The 20,651-nt window shown below is 43.3% G+C and overlaps 1 protein-coding gene across 4 annotated transcripts in view; it reads left to right on the top strand.

The window, feature by feature from the left end:
• ALS2 (alsin Rho guanine nucleotide exchange factor ALS2) overlaps positions 1 to 20,651 on the top strand; it is a 49,865-nt gene that overhangs the window by 22,452 nt on the left and 6,762 nt on the right. For 3 of the 4 annotated variants that reach the window (XM_075608612.1, XM_075608614.1, XM_075608613.1), the window contains exons 11-29: positions 826 to 1,006; positions 1,883 to 1,948; positions 2,765 to 2,927; positions 3,261 to 3,392; positions 3,828 to 3,956; positions 4,998 to 5,068; positions 5,729 to 5,795; positions 6,200 to 6,399; positions 11,870 to 11,935; positions 12,207 to 12,305; positions 12,559 to 12,723; positions 14,666 to 14,777; positions 14,982 to 15,059; positions 15,167 to 15,300; positions 16,956 to 17,120; positions 17,596 to 17,713; positions 18,167 to 18,324; positions 18,964 to 19,092; positions 19,701 to 19,877. In XM_075608612.1, the coding sequence (XP_075464727.1) occupies positions 826 to 1,006; positions 1,883 to 1,948; positions 2,765 to 2,927; positions 3,261 to 3,392; positions 3,828 to 3,956; positions 4,998 to 5,068; positions 5,729 to 5,795; positions 6,200 to 6,399; positions 11,870 to 11,935; positions 12,207 to 12,305; positions 12,559 to 12,723; positions 14,666 to 14,777; positions 14,982 to 15,059; positions 15,167 to 15,300; positions 16,956 to 17,120; positions 17,596 to 17,713; positions 18,167 to 18,324; positions 18,964 to 19,092; positions 19,701 to 19,877 (2,410 nt within the window). The remainder of the gene's footprint in view (positions 1 to 825; positions 1,007 to 1,882; positions 1,949 to 2,764; positions 2,928 to 3,260; positions 3,393 to 3,827; positions 3,957 to 4,997; positions 5,069 to 5,728; positions 5,796 to 6,199; positions 6,400 to 11,869; positions 11,936 to 12,206; positions 12,306 to 12,558; positions 12,724 to 14,665; positions 14,778 to 14,981; positions 15,060 to 15,166; positions 15,301 to 16,955; positions 17,121 to 17,595; positions 17,714 to 18,166; positions 18,325 to 18,963; positions 19,093 to 19,700; positions 19,878 to 20,651) is intronic. The other variant, XM_075608615.1, reaches the window with a different exon arrangement.

Here is a 20,651-nt window from a genome sequence, read left to right on the forward strand (position 1 = left end):
CAACCCCACTAGGGCCAGCTGTGCGGCTGGACCAATCTCCACCCTATATAACATCCCCCTTCAAACCTTAATGGAATCTACTGTCAGCCTGGGCCATATTCTAACCTGAGCCAACACCTTATCCTACAATAAGCAGCCACCGTACCTTCTTGTTTCAACATTGTCCCTCACTCCCTGTAAATCTAGGCTCTCACGCGCAGGGCCCTCATTACCTCTTTATATCTGTGTATGTTTTGTGCATGTTTGTCCTCACCTGTATATAACGTTTTACGCTTTTGTAATATGCATAACTATGTACCACGCTGCAGAATATGTTGGCGCTTCACAAATCAATGATGATGATAATAAATACAAGGCGTGTGGGCCATAGGGCTAGCTCCTTCAAGTTGATAAGTAGCCACAAGCTAGTGCTGACTATTAGTTCTTCCTAACAATCACTTCAGTTGATGAACCATTAATTACCAACTTTTTGAGCTACAACTTGTGAGTTCTTTAGGTTTTCAGTTCGTAATTTCTTTTTGCTATGTTGTCTTTGGGTTGCTCTAAATATTGGCCCACATGACATGGGAGATTTAAACCGCCATATTGTTTCCCCTGGAGGGGACTTAAATGCCTCTACCATCAACAGTAAGTATCTTGGGCACGGGGGGGGGGGGGGGGTCCCAAGCTGAAAACAGTGTGAATCAGCTCTGGGGACTCCCTAGTTTAAAAAAAAGTGTTATTGCCACTTCAGAGATATTGTGTGGTGATAAAAAGCTTTGTGAGGATATCTGCTATGACAGTAATAATCTCTTACAATGTGATCTGCTTTTTCATTTCTCTAAGAAAACTTGGGTTCTGTGACTGCACTTCAGCTATTGCAGGATATGGCAAGTAAGTTCAGCAAGCTGTGTTACCTGATTGGCCAGCATGGGACCTCTCTGAGTAACTTCCTGCGGGGAACAAAAGACGCTCGGAGCCTCTCAATTCTGGAGCATTCAAGTCTCTTCCTGGACAGTTGTACAGAGTAAGTTCATTTTTTAGCTTCGAAGCTAGATAACTACTGATAACTACTTGGGCTGTGAGCAGTTATGCTGCTCTACCTGTAATTATCTATTTACATGTGGTTCTCCTATCCTTGGACTATATTTAATGTTTTTCCTTGTACAATAGAGCACTGTGTTCAGTTAGGGAAGCTCCTAATTTTCATCACGAGACCTTCTTCCAAACATGAAACCTTGCGCTGGTCACCCCTATAGAGCAATCCTCTGGGACCATGTGGCACAGACTTGCAGCAATACATAAGCGCCATGTGGTGTCATCACCGCTCTCTTACTGCACAGTGAGCATTTCTCCGAATACCTGGACTTGGTGCTCTGCAAGTGCTTGTTAATCTTTTTAGTTTTGTAGATGGAACTGCAAGTATGCGAGTGTAAGAAAATGCACATACTCCCCCTTTTTTAGGCCGCGTTCATTCTAGGACGTGCACGTGACGACACGCGCTCCTGTTGTCCAAGCGATCTGTAGGCTGGGATCCACAGCGATGGGGAGGCGTGTCCATGATGTCACATAAGCGGTTCGCCCTTATTGACTGAACCACTCGCGTGACCTGACGATAGCGAAACAATATTTTAAAAAGTTGTCTCGCCAAAAAACAGCCGTGCCGTCGCTTCCGCGCGCTCTATTGACGTTCGCATAGACTTAATGTGTTTGATCTCGCCACTCGCGCGGTTGCGGTCGCTCTAAGCATGGACGCGGCCTTTATAATAAGGGAAGCTCTCTTCAAATAACGTTGTATTCCATTGTGTGGGATCAGGGCTTTACTCTGTTGCTCGTACAAAATGCCCTGACATACACACAGCTGGTGATGGCATCTACATCTTCATGAATGTCCTGTTTGCAGGTATTGCTGTTCTCTTTCCAACTTCCTGGTCATGGGAGGATTCGCACTTCTCTCCAAGTCGGCAATGTAAGTCAATCTTGTTTCGAGAATGTCAAAGGGGGGCTTTGGGTGGTGTCATCTCCTGAAATAGTCTGGGGGGAAATAACCACTTCCACATAGAGGCCTCAGATATTGGTTATCCCTTCCTATAATCCTACGTCATAGCACAATCATACTCCATCCCTGCCTATGACTGTCCTAAAGATGAACTAATTACGTAATCTACAACTCTTAGATTATAGAATTGTAAAGCAAACGTCAATAAATCTAGTTTCTTGGTGTATGATATATAAATATGAGATAATGTAAGCTTTTACAGTAGCACTTTGTGTTGCGAGGCCATTACAGAATAGTATGTGTGTAACCTCCAGTCAATTATATGGAGCTATGAGAATCCAGAAGAGTGGGAACACAGATCCCAGACCCTGAACAGGACCACCATTTGTTTTATCCTTCTGCACATCCCAAACTGCTTTTAAACTCGCCATTAAACCATATTAGCCAGTCAATCTGTTTTTTTGGGGGTACTTGGGGGGGGGGAAAAAATCAGACACTGGACCAACTGTTCTTTTAAGGCTGCAAAATGCTCAATTCTTTAATTGGAAGAAAGCTGTTTTGAGGTTTGCAAATGTACAACAGTGCTCAGTATAGCTACATGCTGCAACAGTGTGTATCTTTGTGAATAGATTGTCCGAAGCATGAATTTCTGCTTTAAATTAACCAGAATAAATTAGGAAAAGTTGTGCTTCAACCCCCACCCTCCCCTATGTCTTCATGATTTTGAGGCACCATCTAAAAACTTGCGTGGCCCACAAGGTGATATAGTTATGTCTTCTATTTCAGGGACTTCTTCAGCAAGAGCCTGGAGTTGTTGCAGAGTCTGTGTGACCAGCAGGAGGAAAAAATCCCAGTGATAGAGATGCTCAATTCTCTATTCTTCTCCCCGATGAGGAGGCTGCATGAATATGCCAGGCTACTGCTCAAACTGGGCATGTGCTTTGAAGTGGTAAATTGCGTGTGCGCGCGCGTGTGTGTGTGTGTGTTACTCCTTCAGTAATAAAAATAGCCTTTGGTTAATTCTTTTTAACCCCTTCTCTGAAAGGAAACTGCAGCCAAGGGGTTAACCTTCAGCTACATCTTGCTAATATCACTTCATTGTTCAATTGCCCATTAATCGGTGGGCTGTTAACGTTATGGCTTTGGGACCTCAAATAAAATTAAAATAAATATTGAACCTATGTTATTCTATAGTCTGGGTTTAAGGGATGATCCTCAAATGCTCCAGTTTTACTCGATTGTGTCTCTTAGGCAATATCTGATTGTTTTGTTTTTCTTTCAGTCCTCCCCAGAGTACCAGAAGCTGCAGGATTCTAGTTCTGGTTATGAGTCTCTGGCTGTGGTTCTAAGCAAGAAAAGGAAGGATGCAGAGTACACACTGAGCTTCTGGAAGACCTTCCCTGGGAAGATGACGGTATGGCCAGGGCCCCGTTATGGGCCATATGTACTAAGGGGTGCTACTTCATTCCATAAGACACCTTCCAAAACCAGAAGGTGTCATATATGGCAAATGACTAAATCTTAAATGTATTTATTTATAAAAATGTTTTACCAGGAAGTAATACATTGTTACCTTTCGTTTTCTAGTATATCCTGAGCTTATATGTCCCTAACGGCAGGTGACAAAGGAGAACAGCAGTAAAAGAAATGTTTAAGACCCACAGTCCGTCCCTGTGACCCTGAGCAAATAACTTTGTGCCATATTTACTAAGCAGTCTTCTGCTTTGTTTCCAGTTACTCCTTTCCATATCTTCAGATTGTGATGTTTTTCTGCCTGTACTGATTCTTTCCTTTTTCTTCCCCTAATCTGCACATTTGTTGTGTTGTTTCCTCTGTGTTTGTGCAACAGGATTCCCTGCGGAAGCCGGAGCGTCGTCTGATCTGTGAGAGCAGTAACCGGGGCCTCTCTCTACAGAACGCCGGCCGCTTCTCTGTCAACTGGTTCATCCTTTTTAACGACGCCCTTGTCCATGCCCAGGTGAGCCATGAGTTTTTATCTCTGCCGGCCTGCTGTTTCTTATCCATCAGTCAGCACTTTGCAAACACCTTCAGCTTCTAAATAACTTCAGAGCTTGCAGCGGCTCAGTGAGTAAAGACACTGACTGGCACTTTTGAAGCAGGGGAACCTGGTTTAATTCCCAGTGTCGGCTCCTTGTGACCATGGGCAAGTCATTTTGTCTCCTTGTGCCTTAGGCACCAAAAACATAGATTGTAAGCTCTATGGGGCAGGGACTGTCTGCAAAAATGTCTCTGTAAAGCGCTACGTAAAACTAGCCGCGCTATACAAGAACAAATTATTATTATTATAGAGCGTGGCAGCAGTCCTTTGCGTCACAATGTGTTGATGCTTGTCTTGGCAGAAAAAGGGTTAATTGACAACCGCTTTAGTTACCTAACGTGGTCATACGATTACTAATAACAAACGGGCCGATGGAAACACTTATGACTTAACAGGTGGCAATAAGGGACTGCAGGAGTTTTTTTGTGTAGTATAATTCGTATTATTTTTGTCACTCGCAACAGAGCATAGGAATGCAGTGCCAGTGTGGAGTACCTTGGTGGGATCTTTTATATTGTTCCAAAATCCACAGTTTGGCTTAAGTTTGTTTGTAGGTATTGATACATTTTAGTAATCAAACATCTTTTTAATAGGTGTAGTTTGTCCATGAGCTTTAGAGACGACGTAGACTGACGAAAAATCGTTAAGGGCGAATTACGATTACAATTAAATATTCTTTTTAATCCAGTTGGAGGTCTAAAAGATCATTAACTTTAGGAACATTTGGTTCAAGGAACACCTGGCATTAGCCTTAACTCGAAGGCACCATCACCTCCCTGCTGGCTGGATGGCAGGATTGGTCTACATCTCGCTTATGTCTGTTGGTTCTTGACCTTTCCCCAATGAACTTAGTTGGTAATTAATCATAGTCAACATCTGTGTCATGCGTGTTTTTAGCTTTAAAATGCCTGTGGTCTTTTTTCTGTCACTGCCTCACTATATTTTTCTTTCTGTCCACAGTTCTCTACACATCATATTTTCCCCCTTTCCACGGTCTGGGTGGAGCCTCTTTCAGAAGAAGTCTTCAGCGTGTGAGTACAGTCATAGACACCCTTTAGTTTTGTGTTGCAGCATAGTGAATTGAAGGCCTTCTGACTTTTCAATGGACCATTAAGGTCTTTATTCGTCCCTGCAATGTTCCAGATCATTTGTTTAGTTGGACTTTTTTCCCATGTATTCTCTTCGTGTTTGAGTTCTTGCTCTGCTGATTACAATGTTCTTATATGGTAGCATGTTTTATACTTTTATGATAATTTTACGTAAAGTTATACAAGTGTATAAGGTTCTATATTGTGCAGAACATTCGACACCATAAACTGCTCCCCTGCATACTAACATCTAATCAAATCAATGGAAAATGACTTGTCTAAGCTCATATGTTGACCTCCTATTAAAAGGCCACCTTTTGAGCACTTGTTATTTGAATCACCCTTTCACTGCTTGATAGAAGACACCACAACATTTGTCAATGCAAAACATCTCTGCAATGCTGTTGGTCCATTCTGGAAGCAAAGTTGTGAATGGCAATTTCAGTAATAATGATATAATTGAATGTCTACAGCATTGGAAACGATTTAGTGAAGAGACCGTTGTTTGAAATATTTTACCAATTAGACTTCTATATAATTTCAGTATAAAGCCTGCTTCCCAGAGAGCGCTTTACAAAGTGCTTTTTTGTTTTTCTTTTCTAGCAATGGTTTGAAGATCATCACGCCAGAGGAACAGTTAACTCTAGTTGCATCAACCCCCCAGGAGAAGGTAAGCAAGAAACAGCATTTCATATAAATGTCATATGCACAGATCTGCTTTACATACAGACAGCTAGTGCTGGTAGTCCAATGCCAGAAGCCCATGCAACTTTGCTCCTGCAGTAACGCAATTTATTGAGGATTGTACCATCAATTTTTCTCCTGTTTAGTTGTGCTATATGTTGCATTCAGCATGATGACGTAAAGCTATAAGTAGCTTTTGTGCTCTGTGGGTGGATATCTTTGCATCTCAGAACTAAATACAGTTGTTTGCCCTAGAAATCTCCTGACTTGATTTATACTTCTATACAGTCTCTTTACTGCCCTAATTCTGCCAGTGGTTTGAAAACGTAAGTAGGTTCATTAAGCCCAGCTTGTTTGACAAAGTCGTTATTTCTTTCTGTCCTGTTTTAGAACAAGTGGCTTCGAGCTATTAGCCAGGCAGTGGATCAGGCCTTGAGGGGAGTGTCTGAGCCGTCTCCCCCCGGAAGCGGGAGCATTCACAGGCAGGAGCCCCCAATGTCACGCAGTGCTAAGTACACCTTCTACAAGGACCCACGGCTGAAGGATGCAACCTACGAGGGACGCTGGCTTCATGGAAAACCACATGGCAAGTAAGTGAGAGGGGAAATTCAATGGAACTGTATGGCTTGGTCTATATCTATTCAGCATTAATAGCTTGTATGAGCTTTACCTAATTGTATTCTGTCTTGGTAGGCAAAGTACCGCACCCATTTGGCCAAAGTTACTAAGCAGTGTTCTATCATGAGACACCTTGGATTGGCAGAAGACACACTATAGACCATTCAAGGGAATGGGCCCGAATGAGTCTTGTGGAAGAGCACTGCTCATATGTGGCTCATTGTGGCTAACTGATTATGTTGGGAAAAATGCATCTTACAGGGCTACTCCGTTCCCTTCTTCAGGGAAATAAATACATGAATCAACTTGGGTGGTCGCGAAAGATACACTTTCCTGTTACATCCATTAGAAAATGAAGGTGCAATTTATACACAATAGTGTAATACGAATTTCCTCCCAATTGAAGAATGTAAGTTGGTATTACTCACATTTTCCTTGATAATAAATGCAAAATTCGCACTGTGGCAACTTTAGTGAAAGTGACCTGGTAGTCGACAGAGAGGAATGCTATAGTGCAGATGGTATGTGCAAAAGGTTGTTTTATAATTCAATAAAATCTTAAAATAATGGCAAGCATGTGAATGCACATTCTTTAAGCATAGTACAATATAGATACGAGTTGCAGGAGATCGCAGCTGTGCTTGTTTGAATCTCGCTGCCTTCACACTGGTCTGCGTCTTGGTATCCCGAATGTGTGGGAGGTCCCGGATGATCCGAAGGTGCAAAGAAAACCGCTTCTCTGACTCAGTCTCCCAGACTCAACGCGTTTCACCACGAAGGCTTCTTCAGGAATCAATACTTGGCTTTTACCAACACCCTAGTATAAATACACCCCTCATAATTGATGTGATTAGTAACAATTAAAATGCCATCTGTGTGTTTTTGTGTTAACCCATCTTTTGCTAACTTCTCCTCTGTCGATCTCTCTGTGGGGTACCACAGGGGTCTGTCCTGGGACCTCTTCTCTTTTCTCTCTTCACTCTCTCTGGATGACCTTATCACATCTCTTGGATTAATATATCACATCTATGCTGATGACACACAAATCTACTTTTCTACCCCTGACCTTACAACTGCTGTACAGACCAAAGTTTCTGAATGTCTCTCCGCTATATCATCCTGGATGGCCCTCGGCCGACTCAAACTTAACGTCAAAAATTGACATATTTCCTCCCAAACCTGGCCCTACTACCTCCTTGTACATTACTGTTGGAAGCACTATCGTACACGTAGTATCACAAGTACGCTCCCTAGGGATCACACTCGACTCCTCTCACATTCAAAATGTAGCTAAAACCTGTCATTTTTTCCTCCACAATATTACAAAGATACGCCCTTTCCTCTGTTGCGCTACTGCTTAAAACTCTGACGCAGGCCCTCATTCTCTCCCGTCTCGACTACTGCAACCTGCTGTCTGGCCTTCCTGTCTCCCTTACAATCTATCCTAAAAGCTATATATTCACACCAGGGAATTTGGGCACCCACAGTTTATCTTTTATAGTAAGGTAACTATGACTATGGCTTTAGCCAGCTTTAATTGCACTATTCACAAAAGCATATGCTTTATTTAACCCCTTCTGGGCTTTCTCACATTTATCACTAGTCCAAGTGACAATTGCATATATTCAGTGTTGGTACCTGCAATTCGGTTATGCCTTGACGTTGGCTGCAGGCTTATAACGCTTTGGCCAAAGGGTTTAACTAAATAACCCTTATTCATGAAATCAATATTTTATTTTAGCCTAATTGATAGGAGCGCAGGAATCGTTCTTTTTGTTTTTCTATATGTATGGCCTATCTTTTTACCAACAGCAAACTTCTATATGGAGGAGAGCGGTAATGTGCAGTCTATCCTAAAAGCTGCTGCCAGAATCACTTTACTCTTTCCTAAATCTGTCTCGGTGTCTCCCCTGCTGAAATCCCTCTCCTGGCTCCCTATCAAATCCCTTATCACACTCGATTCGCCTACTCACCTTTTTCAAGCTTTACACTCTTCTGCTCCTACTTACATCTCAGCCCTAATTTCTCACTATGCACCATCCCGACTCTTGCGTTCTGCTCAAGGATGTCTCCTCTCTACTCTTTTTGTGTGTAAAGCCCTCTCTCCCCCCCCTTAAACCCTTCTCACTGACTGCCCCACACCTCTGGAATGCCCTTCACCTCAATACCCGACTAGCACCCTCTCTATCCACCTTTTACGACCCATCTTAAAACCCTGCTCCTTATCGAAGCATATGAGTAACTCCGTGGCTGATACTATACACCTTATACATTGGCTGTGGCCCCTTGCAGATGCACTTACCAGAACACCTTCCTACTGTCTCTGCACATTCTTGCTACTTAACAATTAGATTGTAAGCTCTTTGGGGGCAGGGACTCCTTTATAAATGTTACTTTTATGTCTGACGTATTTCTTCCCATGATGTGTTATATGTATTTTTTGTTATTTATATTATGTCACGTGTATTACTGCTGTGAAGCATATGTACATTAATGGTGCTATATAAATAAAGATATACATACATATTACTGCTGAATTACCAAAGTACCTGGTAAATCCAGTTAACAGTAATTGATGGGTACATGCTTAACTGTACATAACTAGTGGGACTTGCATTTAAATAAATTGGAATTCAATTAGTAATATTCATATAATACATCTACTATCATAGAATATGCAAATATCCCTAACAAATTAATACAACATAACATGTATATACAACATTATACATAATGTGAAGAAGAAAAAAACAATGCATGGTGGGAACTCCCGCTACTAGGGTGATAAAATCCCACATTCACATTACCCTATTTAGGAACGAAATAGTCCATAAAAATACAACCGGATTGATACATAATTGCACATAATTACGAAGTGGAATAGTTACAAATATGGTGGCCACCACCACTTGCCTGTCAATGAGCGCACCACCTTACATTCTCTCATTGAATTCTCAGCACAGCAATAGATAATAGAACAGAATGTGAAATAGAAGTATACTGAATTATATGCATGAAGGAGACCACCACAGCCATGATCTCCCACATGCACCCAGCCCCACCTATGGCAAAGATATTCATTCCAATAAGGCTGCGGCCCCACTAACTGCTACAGCGCACACCTCGGCGTGCGCTGTGCGTATAAGCACCGCCCCTCAATGGGGCTGGGCCCAGTACGCACCTTCCCCCGTACTGCCAGGTTTTTTTTTTTAACTCCATGAAATTGAGTTTAGAACTGGCGACCGAGGCGTGGCCACGCCCCCGCCGGCGGTTCACCCAATTAGGGCGAACGAACCGCGGGACGTTATGGCCACGCCCCCGCAAACCCCCCTGCCACACCCCCTCCCGTCGCAACTTCTCCCTCCCTCCCAGGACCGCGTGTGCGGGTGCACGCGCTGCCCCCCCGCCGGGCGTGCGTGCACTGGGACCGCAGCCTAACTGTGTGTCCTAATACCCTGATGTTACATGGAATTAACACCAGGATAACACAGCCCCATGCTCCAAAATGGGCCAGTGATTTCAAGCGCTATATATAGTTGATAGCATGTCACATGTCTCCACAAATTATGGAGACATGTCAAACTAAGATCACATTATAAATGACAGACAGATGTGTATATCTAGCACATGATCAATATTAAATATGTAGCCATGGTTGGGTGTAGCTACTATTCTTCCCTGTCCTGACATGTCAGTCCTGGTAACAGCAAGCAGTGTTAGGACTAATGATGGATTTTCCCCATTCAAGGCAGTACCTTTGAGTGACGGGAGGAGGTGTGATCAGATCTGTGCCCAGATCCTGGGTTCAGACCTGGTACCCTCCCTCTGCTTTTCTCAAGGGGGTTGCATCTTAAATTATAGTTCCTGTAGTTGGTCTCTACCATTGAGAGAGACTAGGTATCACACCCAGGCTGCCGTGAACGGGCAGGCCCAGGTTAACTTCCCTTCAGGGGAGGGAGTGATTACCTATACCCCTGGTCCTGTTAGAGGATCAGGGAAGAGCTAGGACTGCTGCGGGGGGCCCTTGACCCGTCGTGAAGGTCCAGGGATCATCTGAAGTTTGAGACCAGAGCTGTGACTGCATTGGGCAGAGCTGCTTATCGACTGCTGTACAGAGAGGATAAACTGGTTCCTGTTTCATATACCTGCTGCCTGGTGTGTAATATTTCTGGGGAGAGAGGAAACTGTTCTACTGTGGGAGATTACCTTCATACATCTGGAGCCTACAGCAGATGGAGGCGCGGAGTACCATGGAGTAAATGTTGGGTATATACCCCAGAAGCCTGTTCTTCAGTCCACCCAACCATCGGCGGATACCTCCGCCTCTTGTGAGCCTATATGTAGCAAGCACCATACACCTGGTAACAGGGAAATCTCCCATAGGGTGGGGAACAACTGTTACAAATACATATATATAACCACAAGGAAGCAAAAGAGGAGAGAGAAAAATAGAGTAGGCTCAGATCTCTAATGTCAAATTGCTAGATCATAAATCTATATAGAGCACATGGCTAAGCTGGACTCGGACATGTGACGTCAAATGCAATGTGAAATGCAAACCATCATTCAAGATAAAATATACAAGACACTTTTATATGTAAAAAGGTACAATAACTTGATGAAATGTACAATGAACATAGGTCGTGTGGATTCTACAGTAGGAATGGTCCTACTCTGTCATGTTATTAACTGTGTATAGATAGTGTAACCACTGACCCGTTATGAATCATGGGGTTAGGCTATCCTTTAATTCAGCGGTGCACAAACTTTCCCCGCTGCGCCCCCCTGCCTGCTCTTCCCCCCCCCCCACCACTCGCACACCGCCCTCCTTACCTTGTCTTCAGCGTCAAATGAGGCTGTGTTGCCATAGCGTCGCGACGCCGAAAACAAGGTAAAGGACATTGCAGAAGCCTCACGCGATCCTCCTGCATTTAATTTAAATGCCTTAAGGAAGAGCGCAGGACCTCTGCAACTGCCGCGCCCCCCTGGGAAATGTTGCGCCCCCCAGTTTGCACACCCTGACTTTAATTCATTGTAGCATTGGGGAATTAAGACCCACTGTTATTGTAATGCATATCTTTGCCATAGGTGGGGCTGTGTTCAGGAGAAGACCTAAGAGACGGTTCTAGGAGGGTTTGAGCAGCAGTATCATTGTACTGTTTATACACACTCACACATTTATTGATTACTTAATCACGTGCATTATGACATTAATATATGCACAAATATCATCTTGTTCAATTTACTATCACTATTACATTTACTTCTAATTAAACATTTTAAAGGAATTGTATCAGTCACTTACACTGGGTGTGTTTGCACTTATATACTGTAGTATTAAGAGCAGCGCTGAATTGTATACTGTCTAAATATTGAAGAGCTTGCAGTCTGTGCATTTGCTGTGTATGTATTTACGAGCATCCTCTGTCTTGCATGTTCTAGAGGAATACTCAGTTGGCCGGATGGAAGGATATACTCGGGAACCTTTCGGAATGGCCTGGAAGATGGGTAAGGCACCGAAACGCTGCAGCATTGATACCCAGCTCATCATAGCAGGAGGCTTTAGCCCGTGTCCATAGTTGGCGCGACATCGTGTGCGGTTCAGCCAGTGAGGGCGAACCACTCACGTGACGTCACGGGTATGCCCCCAAACATTGCATTAGAGCTGCTCTTGGTCGCTCCTCCTCCTCCAGACCCCACAGGCCACCCATCGCCTGTGCAGCAGGCGAGCGTGACGTCGTACTATGTACAAGGCCTAACATGCACTTTCTCTCTGCAGATTTGGAGAATACCAAATCCCGAGCAAAACCTTTAACAAACCTGATAGTTATCAGGGACACTGGAAAGAGGGCAAAATGTGTGGCCACGGCACCTATCGGTAAGCTTGATTGTATGATTGTAATCAGATTGTTTTATGATGCAGAGTTTCACAGTATAAAAGTGCCAAGATGAATCCGAATCTCCAAACTGTAACACATGCAGATTTGTGTAATCGGAGTGGAGTAATAATAGGGCACATCCTTTTCCTTGCTGCCATCTTGATATCTCCTGCAGCCATCCTGGCTTCTCCTTTGCTGGCAGTGTACATTAGCGTAGAGTGGAACTGATTTTTCTGAATTCCCTTGGCTCAGGTATGCAAATGGTGAGGTGTTTGAAGGCTGCTTTCAGGACAACGCACGGCACGGACACGGGCTTCTTCGCAGCGGCAAACTGACCTCCTCCTCGCCCAGCATGTTCATTGGTCAGTGGGTGATGGATAAGAAAACCGGGTACGGAGTCTTTGATGACATCACCAGGTACATCACTCGCGCTGGCTCCCGTATTTAAGTGAAATGTCTCGTGCAGTGTTGCATAGGTGTTAAAGCTGCAGTCTGCTCCATTCTTGCTTTGTCCCCTCCTTCTCATTAACGGAGAAAGAGAAATAAGAGGAGTGTCCCCTTAGCAATGCTCACAGGGAATGTCCATGTATTGTATGTGCAATGTATATCCTTGTATCATAATAGTTCTTCCAAATAGATCAGCATAATAAGTTTAGACCTCCATAATCCACAGCATCTATAATCACTGATGTCACTATGATGTCCCTCAATAGCCACTTTGTGTAGACTTCCAACAGCCTTGTATAGGTAAATCTTGTATGGGTGTCAGAGGCTTGAAAGACAATGAGTGAGTGAAAACTGTATAGTGAGCAACAAAAGGTAAGGGTTACTCACATGGATAATTTTCTGGAGGTCCAAGTGCTGTCGGCGTGCTCCGACCGAGGGAGTTCAGCATAGAAGAGGTCGTGGATGGCGGTGCAGCTGCCTTGGAAAGAACGTTGGACCAACAAATTGCAAAGTTCTAGGTACAAAGATTTATTGGCGTTTCGCGTGGTCTCCCACGCTTTATCAAAGAGTATGGTACACAAACCGATCGACTAACTTAAATACCCACAGTGCCTCCCTTCAACAATGACGTATCAGCGCGCTCATCCAATGAGAGTCATCACGCCCCTTCTTACGGACGCTTCCTATCTTTGTCCCAATAGCAGCTGGTGTTTGCAATTAGGCACGTCACATAAGGAAGAAAATACTCCCGCCTCCTCTGTGACGTGTCGGCTAGAAAATCCTTTGTGCATCTCATAAATATTCATGCTAGTAATAGAAAGCATGTATTAGCCTTTTTATTGCTACAGCGATAGAGCGATACTACATGGAGAAGAAAGGACCTGGGCATTTTTACACAAACACACAGAGTAAAGAAACAGTGCATATATTTAAACATGAAACATTTGGAGCAAAGATCGTTTGATCTGTTTCGATTCATTAATGAAATATATAAATGTTTCATGTTTAAATATATGCACTGTTTCTTTACTCTGTGTGTTTGTGTAAAAATGCCCAGGTCCTTTCTTCTCCATGTAGTATCGCTCTATCGCTGTAGCAACAAAAAGGCTAATACATGCTTTCTATTACTAGCATGAATATTTATGAGATGCACAAAGGATTTTCTAGCCGACACGTCACAGAGGAGGCGGGAGTATTTTCTTCCTTATGTGACGTGCCAAATTGCAAACACCAGTTGCTATTGGGACAAAGATAGGAAGCGTCCGTGAGAAGGGGCGTGATGACTCTCATTGGATGAGAGCGCCGATACGTCACTGTTGACGGGAGGCACTGTGGGTATTTAAGTTAGTCGATTGGTTTGTGTACCATACTCTTTGATAAAGCGTGGGAGACCACGCGAAACGCGTAAGAGTGTTCTTTTGCTGTTATGTGCCAATACATTTTTGTACCTAGAACTTTGCAATTTGTTGCTCCAACGTTCTTTCCAAGGCAGCTGCACCGCCATCCACGACCTCTTCATTAACGGAGAACACTTTAAATACCAAAGAAGTTTGCCCTCCTCCTTCAAAAAAAAAAAGAGGAAAAAAACAGTTAATGAAGAAAAATAATTTTAAATAAAATGCTTCTGACGAACATGATCTACTGTTCAACCAAGGTGGGCCACACATTGCCCTTTTTACGATAAGTTGCATGTTTTTAGCAGCTGTTTGTTTTTCCAATTTTGATAACTGGATATTCAAGGGGAGCTGTTGAGATCTCTGCGAAGCTTCGTTATTTTCAAAAGCTGTATCCTCCGGGAGCTCTCTAATTGAGAAAAGTAAAAAAAAACTAAAGTCAGGTGTATCCTTGACCAGGAAGACGCTTTCTTTGTTTTGATGCATTCTTGACTCACTAATTGTCCTTCTCGTGGCAGGGGTGAGAAGTATATGGGGATGTGGCAGGATGAGCTCCGGCAGGGCAATGGACTGGTGGTGACCCAGTTTGGCCTCTACTATGAAGGAGCCTTCAGCCTCAACAAGATGATGGTGAGTCTAGCATACATGTGGCTGCATGTTCCAGAAGTATGCAGTATTAATGCTTTCATGCCCAATGGCAAGTCAAACCCCAATGTAACAGTAGCTCGGTTTCCAACATGCCCTGCTGCGTTCTGTTGTACTGTACTTGCAGCACTTGCCGCGGTCGCACAGCTTGGTATAACGTAGGGCATGTGCTGATCTTGTCTTGCCCAGGGATGTGGGGTTCTACTTTCTGAAGATGACACGGTTTATGAAGGAGAGTTTTCAGATGACTGGACCCTGAATGGGAAGGTGAGACTATTTAGTAACACCTTGGTTTCCAGGGAATTTCTGCAAAATTTGACACATTGTCAGCAGCGAGATTAACTTCACTGAGTATCTTTTTGTTGAAATTTCAGGGGGTGTTGACCATGCCAAACGGACACTGCATTGAAGGTTTTTTCAGCGGTGAATGGGGGTCAGGAATTAAAGTCACTGGCAGCTACTCAAAGCTGGTCTTGTTTGACGGGGAAAAGGAGACTGCCAGAAACCTGTGAGTCTCCCACACGTTACTTACACACACCGCTCTAACACTATAATTATGCTGTCTCACTCGGGACTAATGGTTTAATTAGGTTTAAAAAACTTTTATTTTAAATGCAACATTTTGAAAGGCTAAAAGTTTTTGTTTAGAGTAGGTCTTTGGTGGAACAGTAAAGGGGGGGTGGCTTGTTTATGCTGTTTTCTCCACCCCTATGATCAGGTAGTCCACAGTATGCATGCCCCTCCATATCAGAACTGACTAGGAAAGAGGAAGGGTGAACAAAGGGCAGAAGATAAGGGAATTAAAACTACCAGGTGTCGCCACAACAATCGCACAAAAATGTCATTCATTAATAATTTGATATTTATTAATAATCCCAAACATTGAACCTCTTCTACATGTCCCTGCTTCTTCGGTCCTTGGTGTTATTGCTCCTTTAACTCTCAATTAAAGTGAACTAACATAATAATTTAGAAACTGCATATTGACAGAGTGTGGGACTGCACACACATTGGGGGGGGTGTAAGAGCTTTAGCAGTAACCGTTTATATTAACCTTATGAGGGGACTGAAGTAGGTAGTGAAAGGGTTTAGAAGATTGTTTTTTTGGCCTTATATGTACAGTACCTGTTGTAGGAGATGGATACTCCTGGCAATTTATTGCTAACAGTAGCACAATCTGAATGCCGATACACCACGTCAGCTAGGGATTTGTATAAGGAGTTGGTCAAATGTAATTGTATCTATAGGTTCACAACAACAAGCGACAGAAGCCCAATGCTACATCCAATACGACAAAAATACACAGTAAAATACTTATATATCTTGAAAAAGGCCATTTGGCCAAAGCATTGTAAGCCTGCGAGCCACGACAAGGCAGACCCAGTTCGCAGGTCCTAACACTACCAGATAAAATACTAATAAACCTCTATTAGGATTAAAATTCTCATTTACCTCTATTAGGAGGGAGAAAGACCAACATTGGATCTATATTGGATCTATATTCAGTAGAATGGTAAAGACGGGGGCGAGCTTTATGGAGTTCTGTGTAGTTTGTTATCTATAGGTTCCGCAATAAATAATTATAATAGGCTTTGTCTCGTTATAGAATGTATTCTACCTCACAAGCAAAGAAACCATAGGATGGAAAAACTAGTTACAAAGACATATATATGAAAGCAATCAAATGTATACACTATTCATTACTATGTAAAGCTCTTCGTATTAGTCATACATTTCGGGCGACGTCTCCATCAATATTATAATTTCAATGGTTCACTAGTTTATTATTATTTTTTCTGAGACACTAATTGGCTGTTTTTATCCTGTATTTCCTTTGTCTGGTATATTATATTATATATATTACCCATCGTGACATTTCTCTTACCAGCTTTCCAGCTTTGTTCTATGCTCATCTTTGTTTCATATTCTAATTGTGGTACGGAAAAATATTGCAGACGGCAAGGGGCCTCCCAGAAATATTATATTGGAGTATAAGCGCTTCTGCAACTCCATCAGCAATACTGAGCTAAAGCAATCGCTACAATACTAAAGAATAGCCGCGTATGTAATATATTATTTTCATTATGCGCTCAGTCCACTCACTCCTACGGACGCCTGAAGCCCAGGCTGTGGTGTAGTGATGTGTAACCTGACTCTCTGCAGGAAGCTGGGCAGCCTCTCTGTGCCAGCCGACGAGAAGTGGAAGGCTGTGTTCGACGAGTGCTGGAGCCTGCTCGGGTGCGAGGTTCCCGGGCAGGGTGATGCGCGCAAAGCTTGGGACAGCATCGCTGTCGCACTGACCACCAACAGAAGGCAGCAGCGGGACAGGTCCGTTCTAGGAAGGGGGGCGCAGGGAAGGTGGTGGGGTAAAGATACTGTAGCGTTGGGTCATCCGAGATACTTTCCTCTTCTGTCCATCTCTCGTTTTCTCTCTTGCACACTTTCAACCTCTTCCTTGCTCCCATTTCCCACTCCCTTCATCTCGCTCTCCCCTACTCTCTTCTCTCTCAACAACATATATTATATTTGCTATAAAGTGAAAACACTTGGACATGATACACCTTCTCATACTCCTTTTAAAGGTTTTATTTATTTTTATTTACTTGGTTATTTAAGGCATGGTTACAAAAAAACAAAAAAAAATAAGAAGCCCTAACTCCAATCTTCCAGCATGTAACTCAGTGATGGAAAAACTTTGGATAATTATCATACATATTTAAATCTTGGTATTTCTTATGTCCTCCTTACATCACTGATTCTAAAATTGTGTAGTGAAACAGGTCTCTTCCCTCCTATGTTACAGCCCTGAGCCCTTGAGCCGCTCGCACACGCAGACGCTGGAGAGTTTGGAGCTCATACCTCAGCACGTTGGCCCGTTCACCCAAGAGAAATACGAGAAAATCAAAGAGTACCTGATAAATGTAATCTGCTTCTTTGTGTGTCTGTGTGTTATCCATATTAACCTATGCATTTACAACTCCACATTGTCAGAGGGGACCATGTGTGTAAAATGTGTTATATCTCTCCACTGGTTGAGGGGGGTGGTTGCGATGCTAATAATAGACCATTTAGAAACCTTGCCCTGATGAAGCTGTGACTTTACAGCGAAACATGGATAAATAGTATTCCGTTCTGTTGTGACTTTCTCTCTGCATTTTAATGTAATAATGGACCATTGAAAGAAATAATTTCTTGCCACAAAAATGTACAACTTGTTAAAGATGGGAGATGGGCTCAGTGTGTGGTTAGCATTTAAGCGATTTGGAAGCCTGTATTGTGTTTTTGAATGTTGGGATTGTGGATTCATTACCGCCTCTGCCTCAAAATGTTTTTTCTGGTAACCCCACTAACCCACATTACCACCTCTTCCTCAGGCCTGCGAGACCCCAATGCATCAACTTGGAAGTATGGTGGAGACTCTGGTAGCAGTTTATAGAATGACCTATGTAGGGGTCGGAGCCAATCGAAGGCTTTTACAGGAGGCTGTGAGAGAGATCAAGTCTTACCTCAGCCGTATCTTCCAGCTGGTAAGGTGAGACCATTGCTTCTCATTGGCGAGTCTTTGGATAAAGAACCCCAACTGTCGTAAAATATTTATTTCTAAGATATATTTTATCAGGACAAAAAAAATACATTGTCACCTCGTTATCATTATTTTGTGCCCGGCACATACTTGAAGACAACGTTACAGTTACAAACCTGTTTAAAGTAGGAAACAGCTGAAGTCTTGAAAGAACTTAGACAGGAGGTCGATTTCAGAGACTCCAGTAAATTGTTCCAACAGTGGGGTATTTGGTAAGAGAAGGAAGATTGAACAGATTCTTTGAGTCTTGGAACTATAAGCAGGTTCCTGAAGGCTGATCTAAGGAGATAAACGGTGTGTACAGCAAGGATGAGAAGCTCAGATAATTGGGTAACGTGTCCAGGAGGTGAGTCAAGAAATATATGGCGAGTCTGGACTTGAGGAATAGCTAACATCGTCCAGTTAACAATATGTATAATTGTATTTAAGTGCTTTGCATCAGTTACTCCACTTGTCAACTGGTATATGGGGATTGACTATACAGAGCTAAAAAAGGAGATGCTTCATGCTTCTGACAATCGGATGTATCCACACACAGGATCCTTTTTTTGTGTACGGGCTATTTTTATTGGCTACCTTATCCCTTAGGTTCCTGTTCCCTGATCTCCCAGAGGAGGGCAGTACTATCCAGCCAACGGCAGTTCCCACAGAGCCAACGGAGAAGATACCCATTTGCAACGGGAGAACAGGCTCCGGGTCTGAATCTCCAGAACCAGGGTAAACTGTGCTGTGAACTATGGGGTCTTAGAAGCCTTGTTGTTTGCTTGGACAAATGCAGAGCGAGAATGTCAGTGTACTTTAATATGATGAAAATGAAGTATTTGTATCTTGGGTGGTTTCAGATAAAGGGGTCTTTTTCAAGGCATGACCAGGGTGACAAAGTAATAGTGACAAAGTAATAGCGGAGTTTCGTTAACCAATAAAGAATAACTGCTTTGAAACTTTGTGGTTCTACAAATGCTTATACAAAAACTGCTAGTTCTACTTTATTTTAAAATGAAAACAAATGTCTTTCAGAGTTTTTTTATTTTTAATAACATAATGTGCCAATCTTCTTGAATAAAGTCCAACGCCCTATTGTTTTTTAACCCAAGGGTGGCCAACTCCAGTCCTCAAGGGTTACCAACAGGTCGGGTTTTGGAGATATCCCTACTTCAGCACAGGTGGCACAGTCAAACTGACAGAGCCTCTGATTGAGCCACCTGTGCTGAAGCAGGAATACCCTTAAATCCTGACCTGATGGTGGCTCTTGAGGATTGCAGTTGGCCGCCCCTGGGTTAAGCGTAGGTTGTTTGCCAGCGTTCTAGAAACTCCTATTTCTGCAGATACGTGGTGACTAGCTCGGGGTTGCTGCTGCCTGTGCTGTTGCCTCGCCTGTACCCGCCCCTGTTCATGCTCTATGCCCTGGAGAACGAGAAGGAGGAGGACACCTACTGGGACCGTGTCCTGCGTTTGAACAAGCAGCCGGACACGGCGCTCCTCGCCTTCCTGGGAGTGCAGAAGTAAGTGCTCCGCCTTTCCCACGCGACTCTTAAAGGAGCAATGAATGCTCTTCTTTTTTTTAACATCGGATTGAAGCAGGAGGTTTCCAAAGCTGAACCCCATTAATTTCGGCTCTGGGGACCCCCTGCTTCCCGAGAGACCTCCAAAGGAGGTGCCGCTATCACGGGAAAGTTCAAAGCGCCCACGTTATGCGGGCCAATAGGAAGCCGAACCTGATATCGCTGCTTCCTATTGGCCCGCAGGGCGCGGGTGCTGCGACACTACCTTATTAAATGACCCCTGCTAGCGGAGCGGCTACCAGCATCCTCTATGGAGGTAAGTAAACCTGGAAGCAGGCGGTACCCAGAACTGCAATTAATAGGGCTCAGCTCCTGCAACTCACAGCTTGATTGCTATGTAAAAAAAAAAAATATTTAAAAAAATGACCATCGCCCATTTGGATTGGCGCTTTAAAGCAGAGCAAACATCATTGAACCGGTTATCAGCTAGAGTTGAACGCACAGCCCTGTAATGTAGCTGATATGACATTTTAATGGTGGATAATCAGTTACTCTTGTGTTTTTCTGTTATTAAAGCGGCAGTCCCTCAGAAGCCTATATAAGTCTAACGCCTATACTGTCGGTATCTTGCCCCTAAGCACGTCCTGCTCTTTAAAAAAAAAAAAAAAAAACATTTTTAAATATTATTCTGACCTAACCACTGATCAAAGCAGAACCAGTTATGTTCTGTGTTCACGTATCTTTGTACTGCTCATAGTCGGGCTCTCTGGCCTG

Source organism: Ascaphus truei, chromosome 7 (assembly GCF_040206685.1).
Source record: "Ascaphus truei isolate aAscTru1 chromosome 7, aAscTru1.hap1, whole genome shotgun sequence".
Taxonomy (NCBI): Eukaryota; Metazoa; Chordata; class Amphibia; order Anura; family Ascaphidae; genus Ascaphus; species Ascaphus truei.